At 35.3% G+C, this 13,761-nt stretch overlaps 1 protein-coding gene across 1 annotated transcript; it reads right to left on the bottom strand.

Annotated features, from left to right (window-relative positions):
• Positions 1-7,974: 7,974 nt before the first annotated feature.
• Positions 7,975-12,984, bottom strand: LOC137746033 (short-chain dehydrogenase TIC 32 B, chloroplastic-like). The gene is made up of 8 exons (XM_068486080.1): positions 12,843-12,984; positions 10,325-10,556; positions 10,164-10,243; positions 9,827-9,980; positions 9,656-9,734; positions 8,636-8,720; positions 8,423-8,469; positions 7,975-8,338 (listed from the first exon to the last, which is right to left on the bottom strand). The coding sequence occupies exons 1-8, from the start codon at positions 12,958-12,960 to the stop codon at positions 8,165-8,167; spliced, it is 969 nt and encodes a 322-aa protein (XP_068342181.1). The 5' UTR covers positions 12,961-12,984; the 3' UTR covers positions 7,975-8,164.
• Between the last annotated feature and the right edge of the window lie 777 nt (positions 12,985-13,761).

Raw genomic sequence — 13,761 nt, 5'->3', positions numbered from 1 at the left:
TGGAGGGGCGAAAAACCAGGGTGAGTGGGCCTAAAAATAAAGTTTTAATAAAAACCTTTTGAAAACGTTATAACCCTTCGCCGTAAAACCTGTATAGTTTTCCAGAAAATAATACTACTACGTTGGTATAAAAACCAATGCCCAAGAGCAGCTAAAACTGAAGTATGCCATGTCATAACATCTCAACAATAATAAATGTAAGACAGGTGTGAAACCAGTATAAAATAGTATAACAATTAGAGTCACCTAACATGACCTGTACGACTAGACCTGTAGCTCATCAATCTAGGCTAGCACACGAGTCGGAGTCACTTAGTGTGACCTGTACGACATGCTGGGTATAAATATGTATGCTCAAGTGCTACAATCACGTGAAAGCTGTGCGATAAATCATGGGTCACCTACGAGTCGGGACCACCTATTTTGGTCTGTACGATAGGCTGACACCAGACTTGGATCCAAGGTGAGCGTACGGTGCGGGAGGTGAACAATCATATGAAGGCTGGCTCTAGCCCCAGGCGGGAGCATTAATACTGAGGTGCAGCCATGATGAGCTTTAAATAAATGTGTGCATACCAATGCAATTCAACCCATTCAATCACATAATACTCATTTGAAGTTTACCTGAGTCTCCGCAGCATCACACAATACAATTCACAAGTGTAACAATCCAATATTTAAAATGTAACTTATTTACGACATGGCAAACAAAGCATAGTTCCATATAAAAAAGACATTTCTGGAAACTTAAAGTTTATACACACACACACACACACTATAAAAAGGAAAAAGACCCACTCACCTGAGGTCCGCGCTACAACTCCCTAGCACGAATATTAAGGCGTCACGAACGATCGTCGCCTAGAACAAATATCAATTCACAACTCAAAATTCTTATCTATAGAACATGTAACTTACATAAAATACATCCCCAAGGACGTTCTAGAATGATTTGAAACCCGTTGACCAAAAGTCAACCGTCAATCAAAGGTTGACGATAGGGTCCACAATCCTACGTAAATCGATCCGAAAGATCCGCACCTCGGATTTTCGATATGTAACTTCTAAAAATCTACATTATGCTTCTAAAACGTCATACTAAAGTTTCATTACAATCCAACGGTTGGATATCCGCAAATTGCAAATTCAAATAGCTGTTAACGTTTTATTTTATGAACTAACAAGTCTGATTCAGGAAGATCCATATGTCGGATTCCCAATCCGTAAGTTTATAATATCCTTAAATATTACATACTATAATGTATTAAAGTTAGGTGACGATCCAATGGTCGGATTGTCAATTCATATAAGGATCAAGTAACAGTCTCAATCAAAACTATGTTCAAATGATGAGATTTCATCAATCGGACTTCACCTATGGAATTGGGGTATAAAACTTAGCCTAGGAAGGTCAAGGGTACTTCAGCCCACGCACCGTCGCACACGGCAGTCGACCGCGTCAACTCGCTGGAAAATCAACTATTTCTAAAAATTCTCAAATTTCACAAAAATGAAGATTTCAATGACTAGAGCAAGTTTTATACCTGTGGCCAAATCCAATTTGGTAGGGAAAAGTTTCAAATCATCACGAACCCGTCGGAAACCCTAGAATGGGTGTTTGTCGATTCGACTTCTCCGGTGTTCCAATGCCCTTATCACTGGTTGTGTCTTGTTCCTGGGTCTACTGGGAGTTGATTAGGGGTGGTGGTGGGTGGGGAAACTCACCGAAATGGAGGAATCACCGTTGAGCACCTCCGGTGCTTCGATGGAGTTCTAGCTGAAATGGGACCTAAAACCCTTCTATCTTGGGCGGAAATGGTACATGGGATGTCGTGGAAGAGGTTGTAAAAATGGGTGAATTTCATCGGAAAAAGTGGTGGAAATTGGCTAGAATTAGAACCGGGTCGAAATCGGTTTTGTCGTGGGTGTTGTCGACGGGAAGAGGGAAATCCTCCTTCCTGATTAGCTACCCCCCCCCCCCCCCTCTTTTTTTTCTTCTTCTAATTTGTCCCTTGTCCTTTGTCTTTGATTGGTCCACTCTTTCCTCCCTAATTTCTTATTGGTTACAATTCCCACATGGTGGGAGTTTTAATTAATTTCAAATCCATACATTAGTAAAACAACTTCACATGTCCGTAACTATACTATTAAAACCCGAATTCGCAAACTGCTTTCTCCTAAGCACTCGTAGTGACGAGTACTACAAGAATACGCTAAAAGAATAAGTCCTACGTCTTTCTAACTGACGGTCAACGAAAGTCAAAATCTTTGCCTTTAGGGGCATTCTCTTAAAATCACTATTTTAAAATTTATAAAACTTAAAATTAGGGACGGGTTGTCACAATGCAGTCATGCTTTCGCATCCATGCACGAAATCCAACTAATCCTCAAACGGGAAACTAAGTTTTACTAAAAATAAAAAACAAGTACGAAGTTAATTTCAATTAACTCCGTTCATCACAACACATATTTGTACGTCACATACAAATTTAACAACATAATATGCATATAATTTCATAACACAATATAAACATAACAAACTAAGTTCAACATAATTTAATTAATTTTATATGTTTAAAAAATAAAACGAAGAAAATGCCTTCTCAATCATTATCCACCAATCGCTAATCACACACAATATCCCTATAGGCAACGAAATTAATGGCGTTAGTATGAATTTACATTAATACTTTTACCGTAACGATAAAAAACGCTTACCAAACACACCAAGATAGCTCGATCAACCTAGAGAAGAAGATGGAGGGAGTATTAGATGATGAAAGTGAGATAAAATGGAAATGACGGATGTTGGATTGAGCAAAATCGAAGGGATGAGTGCAGAGGCACAATCTGCAATTTTTTTGCAGTTTGCCTCTGCACATGGCAGAATCTAGATTAAAAAGGACGAACGATTTTGCGCGATGAAACATGTAATTCGTCGTGTAAGATATCTTTGCGCAACGAAAAAGGTTTTTGTTGCTCAAATGGCATTTGTGCGACAAAAAAGATCTTCGTCGCTCAAATGCCATTTGCGTGACGAAAAAGAAACATTCGTTGCGCAATGCATATTTTTTTTTTTTTAATTTTTTTATGTTTTTCTTCTTTATTTGTATGTATTGTAAAATTTTATTTTATTATACATAAAAAAACTCAAACCTAATTAAACATTAAATTAATTAACAAAACTAATTTACTATCCCAAATAGAAATTATAATCAATGAAAATATCAATACTCATCCACATAATATATATTTAGTCATTAAATTAAATATAAAGTCCACAAAATCTTATTTAAAAAATAAAAATAAAAAACAACTCTCATCAACTTCAATCTTTCCTCGCCCGCAACACATCAAACTTCCACTGCCGAAAACTCTGCTTGAAAAGTCCATCCACATAAATTGCTTCTGATTGGTTTCATCAACATCCCAATGAACCTACATTAATGCCAATAACAATAAATTAGTAATTTAAAAAATATTACGTTTTAACAAAAATAATTGTTCATTATTTACCATAAACTTACCGATAACTCTTTCAGCATGGATTTCTTCAACTCTTCAGGAATCTTTTTCCAAGATTCAAACTCGGCAGAGCAATCCCTCCGCACCAAATTCCCAATGTCATGCTTAAATTCGGCATACGCCTCAGCCAAATTTTTGCCTTCAAAGTACGGCACTTGCTTCCATCTATACCTCTCTAATCGCACAACAACTTTCTTTTTGCCAGAACTTCTCCAAAATCAGCCAGTTTTTTTGAAACAATTTTTTTTTGAAAACTACATCTCTGAAACCTTGATTATATAGCACTAGGACACCTTCGTGACGAAATATTCATCGCACAAACATCTAAATCCATCGTGCAAAATGCGTCATAAATGTGCAATAAATTGGAAGGTTTGAATGTAGTCTAACCGTGCTTTGCACGACAAACACATGGATTTGTCGCACCAAAATATCTTACGCGACGAAGTATCATCGCACAATGCAATAAATTGGAAGGTTTGAATGTAGTCTAACCGTGTTTTGCACGACAAACACATGGATTTGTCGCACCAAAATATCTTACGCGACGAAGTATCATCGCGCAATATATTGCGCGACAAATAAAATAACTGTAATTACAAAGTTTATGTAAACATAGATATCTATGCTTACGTAAACTTTATAATTACAAACAAATATTCACAAACGATTTAATACCTTAATATTTATTCTAAAATTAATTAATACTTTAAATATTTATTCTTTAAATAATTAATACCTAAAATATTATTCTATAAATAGTTAATAACTTAAATATTTATTCTACAAATAATTAATGGCTTAATCCATATAATTATTTTCAGCATATACGATATTCATTAAAGATTAAAAACACATATAAACCGAAGATAGCTAGGGTGCTTACATTAGGTCTCAATAAAAAAACCTAACAGGAATTGAAACCTAATTAAGTCAATAGATAAATTATAAAAAAAATAATTAAAAAAAAACCTGAAATTTAAATATTATCATACAAAACATAAATTTTAATCTACTATTTGGATGATCCTGCTCCATTCCACCAGACTTCATAACGCCATCGATTGTAACCTCCCTCCAATGCATCCTCCAACAACTTCATCAATTGTTCTTTCGATTCATCATCAAAAACATACTTACACTGTTACACATATATGCAAATAATTAATTCCAACATATAACTAAAAATTTCATAAACTTCATTATTGATCCATCAACAATATACTTACTAATAGTTCATCCATTACAGCCTTCTTCACATTTCCGGACACATCTTTCCAAGAACGCCACTCAGCAGTGGGACAATTATTCCCCATAGCTACAACAATCGCATAAGCAAACTCAAAATGCTTTCTCAAATCATGCGGGTTGGCGTCGCGCACACTCTTATTGTTGCTTTTATCCGCCATCTCAGCACGAACAGAATTGTGAAGAATAAGGATAACAGAATTGTGAAGAATAAGGATAGTAGAAGCGCCTATTTATAGCAAAGTTAGGATCTTTGAGTGACGAAGGCTTTGTCGCACAAACATATCTATGAAATGTCCTCTAATTCACCTGCATTAAATGGTAAAAGCTGACTGGAACTTGCACGATGAACAATTGGTACCGCAAAAGCCCTTTTGTCGCGCAAGTTTTTCGCACCAAATAAAATTACCCCGCGTTGACTTTACGCGACGACAACAATTATTCGTCGCGCTAAGTATTCTTGCGCGACAAATTCTTTCGTCGCACGCAAGTTGTTTTTTCTACTAGTGCCACCGGTCTGGTCCTAATCTCATTAATATTGTTATAATTTAATCATTTATTATTAAATGTTAGGTTTTATCATAAAAGATCTTAGTGTTATTAGGAGTGGAACCATATACTTATGTATTGGATATTATTTTCTTAACTTCCCGATGTGGGACTTATATTCAATAGCATTGAGTTTAGATTTAGCTATCTTTTTTTTATTTTTTATTTTTTATTTTTCCAGTATAAACAAAATTGTAGATTAATCTACATTAAGGGGAGAATGAGAGTTTGAACTTTGAACCCAAAGTGCAATGAATTGATGAAAAATATTATAACCACCATGACAATCTACCACTTATAAAATGTTTTCATTGATGAATGAATGTGGTTTCTTCAAAAAAGAAAATTAAAAAATTAATATGAAGCAAAATAGAAAATACCCACCGATAGAGATTTTACCACACACGCAAAAGGGTTGAAAGCTCCTATATTACTTGCAAGAATGACAAGATTATTGTAGTATAAACAGTTGTCGCAAGGTCGTTCTCCACATGTATTATTAAATCATTCGAAGCCATTGTCATGGTGTTCATCTTAAGTGAAATTACAATTATTAACCACAAGAAGCCATCGTCAATTTCAGGGAACCTTCAGACTAAAATTGCATCAAATTAATTTTCTAAAGATCCTAATGGTGATCAGGCATTAAGAAAATTAGATAGTTTAAAATAGTGATCAATAATTCAAAGTGTGCATGCGATCAATTATAAGCAATTAAATGAAAATCACATATTCATGCTAAGGCTCAAGGCTTCGCCCTAGCAAAAGGAATTAGTTACGCATATTCATAATTGAAATCATAGAAAATATTATCAAGAATAAAAGGAATGAAAACACCTTAAAGTAGAAAATCTCCAAGAACCTTAGCAATTACTCACTGTCTCCAAAGTTGCATAAAAGAAGGCGTAGAAAGAAAACTAAGAACCGCAAAAGCCTTAAAATCCCCTTTAGCTATCGCACAAACCCTTGTCTTTTTCTCCAATTAGGAAACTAAATAAAAAATAAAATAACTTAGAAAATGGAGTCATAATTAAACTAGGAGAATCCACATAGAAAATATCCAACCACGTTTTAGCCTCAAATCTCCTCCAAATCCGGCCCAAGATAGCTTACTTTAAAGATCATGACGTTCTGAACACATCTCCAGAAGGCCATGAAACCATCCGAGGTCATCTTGGGCTCCAAAAATGCAATACAAGCCCAAAACGTTACTATTCCAGCACCGCGCACTGCTCTTTTATTTTATTGCCAGAAAATCATCGCTGGGTAGAAAAAGTCCAAATTTTGACATGATCAATCCAAGTGACTCACGAACATCCTCTAATTGGAATTACTCCAAAATTCGTCCATTTGATTATGTTTTGATCCAGAGAAAGTCCAAAGTCCTATACTAAAAATATAATTCAAAGTATCAAATTTCTTCCAAACTAATAACCAAAATATATTAAAAATAAGATTAAATATATAATATAAAATTGAGTCATCACCCACCAAAACAAATATGAGAGCAGTCAACGAATTGTTGCCACTTCCCATCTTTCTCCCACCTAAACTCCAACGTTCACACAGTCGTTCAACTCCTCTCTCCTCTCTCCCTCACTTTTAACTCTGAGTCCTTCACTCTCTGACCCTACACATGCATATAAATTCCCAACCTCACTACTCCTCTCCCCCAAAAACCCCGACCAACGCAATGCTCCGCTCCTTCCTCACCTCCACCGTTACGCGCCTCTCCCCGCGCTGGCCAGTGCTTATCTACACCGTCATGTGGACCACATTGCTCACTCTGACAGTGGCTGTGGCCTCTTTCTCTCCCGAGGTTGCCTTCATGTTCGCCATTTCGTCGACGTCTAAGTTCTCCCTAGTCTGCGGCTCGGAAGGGTCGATCAGGATTCCATCAGACGTGTCGGGAGACATCCTGTGCCTGCCGGCTCACCTGTTCAGCAAGTCCGCATCGATTTCATCGTGCCTCCTGTTTTCGCGGCGGTCGTGGTGGCTGCCTCTTCTTACCTGATTAGAGCTGTAGGTTTGTGGGAGGCAGATGAGGTCCATTGAGCTGGGCAGTTTGGCTTCGACTTACAATTTTAGGTGTTTACTGTTCTTTTTTTATTTTTTATTTTTTGGATAAATAGGTTCATGAATGAAATTATGAGAATATAACAAGGTTTGATTCATTGTTTATGCTCTGGTCTTTGGAAACCTATGAGAAGTCAAAATTCAAAATAATTTACATACACGTTGCAAGTAAATATTCCATATATGGCAAGATGTGAAATATACTTAGTTCATCGATAAACTGAATCGTGAAAGAACCATTAGTTTTTAATCTAGTGGTTCTTTAAATTTTTATTTTTTCAATGTCAGAAAGTTCTCACATCCAAATTATAAATAATATCATAAAGTTTAAAAGAATTGAGCTGATTTTCATTCTTTTTAGACTTCTTTATTTCTGGTTGTTGAATTAAATAAATCAAATGAAAACAACGAAAATGATTACATGTGCATATAACAAAAAAAGGGTGTGTGTCATTTTATACTTTTATACTTACTACTTTTGATTTTATTTTAGGAATAGAAAGCCATTTTATGAGATTTGGTCCCAAATTTTCACCAAGGTTCCAATCACTATGAATCATACAATGGCACCTATTATCCAACAAACTTATGCTTTACGGGAAATAACATTGATACAACGATGACAAAGTGAAAATATTTCAAAATCAATCCAAACTATTCATGCGATGACCTAGATCTTAGTATTCCGGTCGTATGTAAGTTTATCCGACCTTTAACCATATAGACTAATGTTATCACAGACTGCACATAAAGATACTTCCAAGATTCAGATTTCGGAAGCTCCATCAATCAACTTGTTGCTGAAGTCCCAAAGCTTTTTGGCCAAGTTTTCATCACCGGCATCTTTGCTGGGTTCCGTCTCATTGCAGTCGGCATAGTATTTTCCGGTCACACCTTTCAACTTTGGGTGCAGAGCTACATACGATGTTGTAGCTGCTCCCTGAAAAAAAACAATAACATAACAAGCCAGGTAATAACATTTTAATCTCTCTGCTAAAACAAAGAGATTAAATTAATTAATCACCTGAGGTACATTCTTCCACATGCAGAAGGTGAACATCTTAAAAGCCTCTGCAAAAGAAATACGATCAAATTATGTAAGTAAAACAGTAACACGTCTTATAACTTAAGTAGATTAATTTGATACACTGCGGTCTATATCGCTTAGTATGTCGAACATGCAAGATAATCGCTCTTGTATTAGGTAGGAATTGGATAGAGTGTAACATTAACATACTCATCAAAAGAGGATTATGTCTCATGAGAGGTGTCATGATCAATCCGGGGTGGACAGAGTTGACTGTAATGCTCACACCTTCTTCCTGCACAAACACGGCAAACAGGATAACATTTAAGAGCAGAAACTTGACTTGCCTTCTATTTGTGGTTGATCGACATCACAAATTACATGTCGCATCTTTGGAGAGAGTTCTTGACTTGCGAGGGCACAAAGGAAAATTCCACTTAAGGAAGGACAGTGATTGATGGATCAAAAAAAAAAGGACAATAATTGACTTTAAAAGTCTCCCCACTACTAATGCTTTTTCTTAGAAAAGGAGAATTAACATTCGAACTCTCAAGATTTCTTCCTATAAAATCAAAGATAATACTTAGGACTTTACATGTAAAGAGTTATTTTTTTAACAAACAACATAACGTTATCTATTATCGAACAAATTTCATATACCGAATCATTTATTATCTTTATCATCACTTAACAATCATTCTTACAAATAAAATATTTATAAAAAATATTTTTAAATAATAATAAATAAAATGAATGATTGAAATTACGAAGTTTGTGCAGTGAGAGTGAGAAAGACAAGCAACGTCCTATATTGAATACCGAATTACCACTCGACCTAATTATCATTGGGTCCGTACGAAAACATTGGTGACTTTTAATACACAGGGACAGATCTTTGGCAAAGACAACCTACTCGTTTTAGTTATGAATCTCCCAGCCCCACTACACGTGTCTCCCAGTGTATATTGTGAGTCCTATGGAGCACAAGTTACCGACTTCTGAGCCCGAATGAAGTGTCAAGCATTCATCTAGAAGTAAAAAGAACTATCCTTTACTACAGTGAGTAGAGTGAACAATAAATAATAGAAAATTAGATTGTTGTCGTTATATAAAATGCTTTATCATAATATGCTTACGAGCTTAATCAAAAGAATCGATATCCACGGTGATAAGCCATCTTATTAAAGGATCAAAAGAGGGTAATGGACGCAATATAGGTAAAAGAATCACCTGCAATCGACGAGAGAGCTCATTGGCATGCAGTAAGTTTGCTAATTTGGATTGCCCGTATGCATTTATCGTGGAGTAACTGAAGGACACAAGAAATGGAGTTACAGAATAGTGAGCTAGAGCTAGCTGTTTATAAACAATCAAAACATGGAAAAAGATGTCATTACTTACCTATCTGGATCATTGATTTTGTCGAATCGAATCCCGCCTTTATAAGTGCCTGCATGAGCAAGCGATGATAGATTCACAATTCTGCCTTCCACACCAGTAGTTTTAGCAGTAGTCTTCATTTTCTCAAGGAGAAGGTTCGTTAACAGAAAATGACCTGTAAAATAGGTAATTGGAATTAACTAGATTTCAATAAGTGGAATAACGTTACAGTTTAAAGAAAAACAATTCAACCCAGTACTTTAGTCTTTAGTAGAACACGCGACACCAAAACAATTCGAAAACTAACTACTAATTAGATAGATCATAACAACAGAAAGAGATAGTAGTAGAAAATTACCAAGATGATTGGTTGCAAAGTGCATCTCTATTCCATCTTCTGAAAGCTGGAAGGGGCAGAACATAACACCAGCATTGTTTCTGCAACATATACAAAACCAATACATATAATTTTATAAAACTGAAGAAACTGAAAAATGTTAAAGGGATAGAATTTATCACATTAAGAGGCTGAGAGGGAGATCGAGAGCGTTGAAGCTGTTGACAAATGATCTAACAGACTTGATAGAGCTGAGGTTAAGTTTCAGAACATCGATTCGAGCTGTATGATTGTCTTTAAGAATAAGCTGTTTAGCTTCACTTGCAGCCTCAAGGTTTCTGGCGGCGATGATGATATGAGCTCCGCGGAGTGCCAACACCCTTGCAGTCTCTAACCCAATCCCACTAGCTCCTCCTGCAGTTTACAATGACAGAAACAGCAAAGTTTGTCATTAATACAAGAAAGAAGCATCTTAGTAAGTGTTAAATTAATCATTCCGGAATTCCATAATTATTGCATGTATTGCAGAAATGTAAATTCCAATTGTAATTTATATAGAATTCATAATTTAGGTAACCCTAGATATTATAATATTTTGCACAAATCAATACAAGAGTCATATTTTTACAAGGTTCTAAAAAACGCTAGGCGCTAGTTGAGCGGTGGGCTGACGCCTAGCGCCTAGGTGAATTTAGGTAAATTTCTTGTATATCTTGTAAATAAGTGTATACTGATACTTATAAAAAATTATACTTATATGAAATCTCTGAATAAAATAGTAAAAGAATAAAAAAATGCGTATCTAACAAGTCGAAAAAATCAATAGCACTTAATGCTATGAACTGATAAGGCTGACAATCTATGCTTTTTTAATGATAAAAAAATTAATAGCACTTAATGCTATGGATGGACTGACAGCTTTTAACTTGAATGGACAGAAAAAAAAAAATTAAATAGTTTAAAAGTGATTACGTGGGTGTGGAAGGAAGAGAGAGAAACTAATTTTCTCTCATCTTCTTCCTCTTCACAAGAACAATGACCAGAAGCATGAAGTCTAGAAAAACCAGAACACAGCTAATCTGCATTCATCCTTTCTCAAGTTCAAACATAGAAAAAATTGAAATTCCCAGACCGCCTAGGCCACCCAGGCCGCCCAAGGGCCGCTCAGGCCGCCTCGGCGCCCGCCTAATTTCTGTCCCGATTTTGCATTAATCCCGATGATTGACTACAATCCTGCATCTTGACCGATTTTTAAAACACTGATTTTTACATATTATCACAGCACTAAGGTTAATTGCCCACTTAAATGTAGTGGTCCAGATATGTAAGTTTTTATTAATTAGTTGCCCAAAATTTACATTCAAAAGCCATACTACCGCTTTTAATTTCATGTTTAATTGTGTAAGAAAGAAGAGGTTACACGCCAAACATGTAAGGTGACGTGTGTATCAAATATAGATTTTATATGTCGACAAACTTAGCTCTGATCCATGAAAGAATTTAAATATTCCACCAAACTAATTTTATAAATGGAAATTGGAAAGAATAGTCAACCCGTATCAGCTCAAGCAAAAGCTCCGTAACTTTAAAAGTGGGATAATTTTTAAACAGTGCTATGGATACATTTCTTTTTATCTTTTACACATGCTTCTTAATTTCTGAAATCTGAATCAAATGAATTAAAGAATATTGAATTATAAAAATTAAAAAGAAGTGTGTGAATAAATTTACCCTTTCCAAATCCTCACAACCATGTCTATAATTGTTCTTGGTAAAACAAGGACGGGCAAAAAACATGACAAAACAATTTCTTTACCGACAGAGCTAGATTTATACAAATAAGACTTATTTTTAATGATAAATAATCAATCCGGACGAAACCAAATATATTTGTCTGTCCTCCAGATTGGTACTCTCAAATAGCCCAACAATTAACACCACAAAAGAAGAAAAAGCCGGAAAGAGAGACGAAACGGAAATTTTATGGTGGCCCTAAGACCATCTTCAACCTCTCGGTTAAAATCTAAAACTTTTAGCTTATAAAATTTAGGTTTTAGCTTAGAAATAGTTTTTCTACTCTAACCTTTTTGGTTTAAATTTTTTAGCCTGAGATTATTAAAGAATAAATTTAGACTAATTTTTCTTTTAAAGTAATTTAAAAAAAAATATGTACACTATCATAATTTAATTTTATGAACATTTTAACCTAAAAATATTTAAATTTCAATAAATATTGAAAAATCACTAAATTTGGGTGAATTTTGAGTTAAATAATTTTTTTAATTATTTTAGTTGTTGACTTTAAATTTGAACCGTTAGATTTGATTATATTCGATTTTAGCCATTGGATTCAATAAATCCTGAGAAACATGCCCATGTGGGTGGGGCCCTGCTGGTGATGCCCACACCATTTTCTAGGCTAAATCCTAAAAGGAATTTGGTTTTTGTTTGACTTTTAGCTTTTAGCCCACACATTTAGCGTGTATTGGGTTGGGTTGGGTTGGAAGGGGAATAAAACCTAAAAAAATAGCATTTAGCCCTGAGTTGGGTTTGGTCTAAATATTCTATACTAGGTTTAGATCTTGATTATTGTATCTTGGACAAAAAATTTAAAGGTTAAAAAATCATGGGTATAAGATATTCCGGACCATAGAAAATCCCCATAACTGCAAAGAAAAACAAGGTGCAAATAGAACTGACCAGTAACAATGGCGGTAAGGCTGGATGCATCAACTCCTTCAGTAACCTGCTCAGCAGTGGAAGCTGATCCAAACCCACTTGGCCCTCGTTTTCCCGTCACCAATTCAAAGAAACCCATCTTCCAAAAATCTCACAAAACTAACCAACCAACCAACCACAGAACTCCAGAGGCAGAGAAGCTCAGAGTATTGTTTTTCCCTTCTCCTTTTTGTCAAAAGCAAAAGAATATGTGAAAGACAAACTGGGTTATGAAGGACTCTCTTGCTTTTATTTATAGCAATTTGGAACATACAGAATTGAAAACTTCTAGAGGGCAAAGACAAAGATGCAGAGGCAAAGCAAACAAAATTACATGAGATGTTATTACGGTGGGTTGATTGTTGGTAGATAATAATACGCTTATTTATGATAGCGTAACTTCAAACTCAATTATGAAAAAAAGTTGAGGTTTCATTATAAAATTAATTGGTAATATAGAGAATAGTACAACTTCTTATAAACTTATGCAAAATTCCTCCTCCCATTAATGTAGGACTCAATTCTCAATACGCCCCCTCACGTGTGACGAATTTTCAACTCTAACACGTGGACAATATAACGAGATAACGTGGAGCGTGTGTAGCTGATTGGCTTCACACATGAAACAACATGCTCTAATACCATAAAGAAAGTTGAGGTTTCATTATAAAACCAATTGACAATATGGGAAGTAGCCCAACCTCTTATAAGTTCATGCAATGTCTTTCCTCCCATCAATATAGGACTCAATTCTCAACAAATTCGATGAGAGATTTTTCAATGTGACAGGAACACAGGGTGGTACACCCCGTGTCACTATATAAAATATGTGTGTTAAAGAGTTAATAACTTAAAAAATAAAATTTCTCATCACTTGTATAAAAACACATGGTGTATTATC

This window comes from Pyrus communis, chromosome 9, assembly GCF_963583255.1.
Source record: "Pyrus communis chromosome 9, drPyrComm1.1, whole genome shotgun sequence".
Classification (NCBI taxonomy): Eukaryota; Viridiplantae; Streptophyta; class Magnoliopsida; order Rosales; family Rosaceae; genus Pyrus; species Pyrus communis.
The sequence above is the reverse complement of the archived record's forward strand: the minus strand, read 5'-3'. Positions and strand labels throughout refer to the sequence as shown.

Excerpts from the sequence above, each read along its gene's own strand:
- LOC137746033 (XM_068486080.1), bottom strand. The coding sequence starts at position 12,960 with ATGGGTTTCTTTGAATTGGTGACGGGAAAACGAGGGCCAAGTGGGTTT. Across the intron at positions 8,721-9,655 it reads AGCTCTCTCGTCGATTGCAG|GAAGAAGGTGTGAGCATTAC; the intron begins GTGATTCTTTTA and ends GTGTTTGTGCAG. Across the intron at positions 8,470-8,635 it reads ACATAATCCTCTTTTGATGA|AGGCTTTTAAGATGTTCACC; the intron begins GTATGTTAATGT and ends TTTCTTTTGCAG.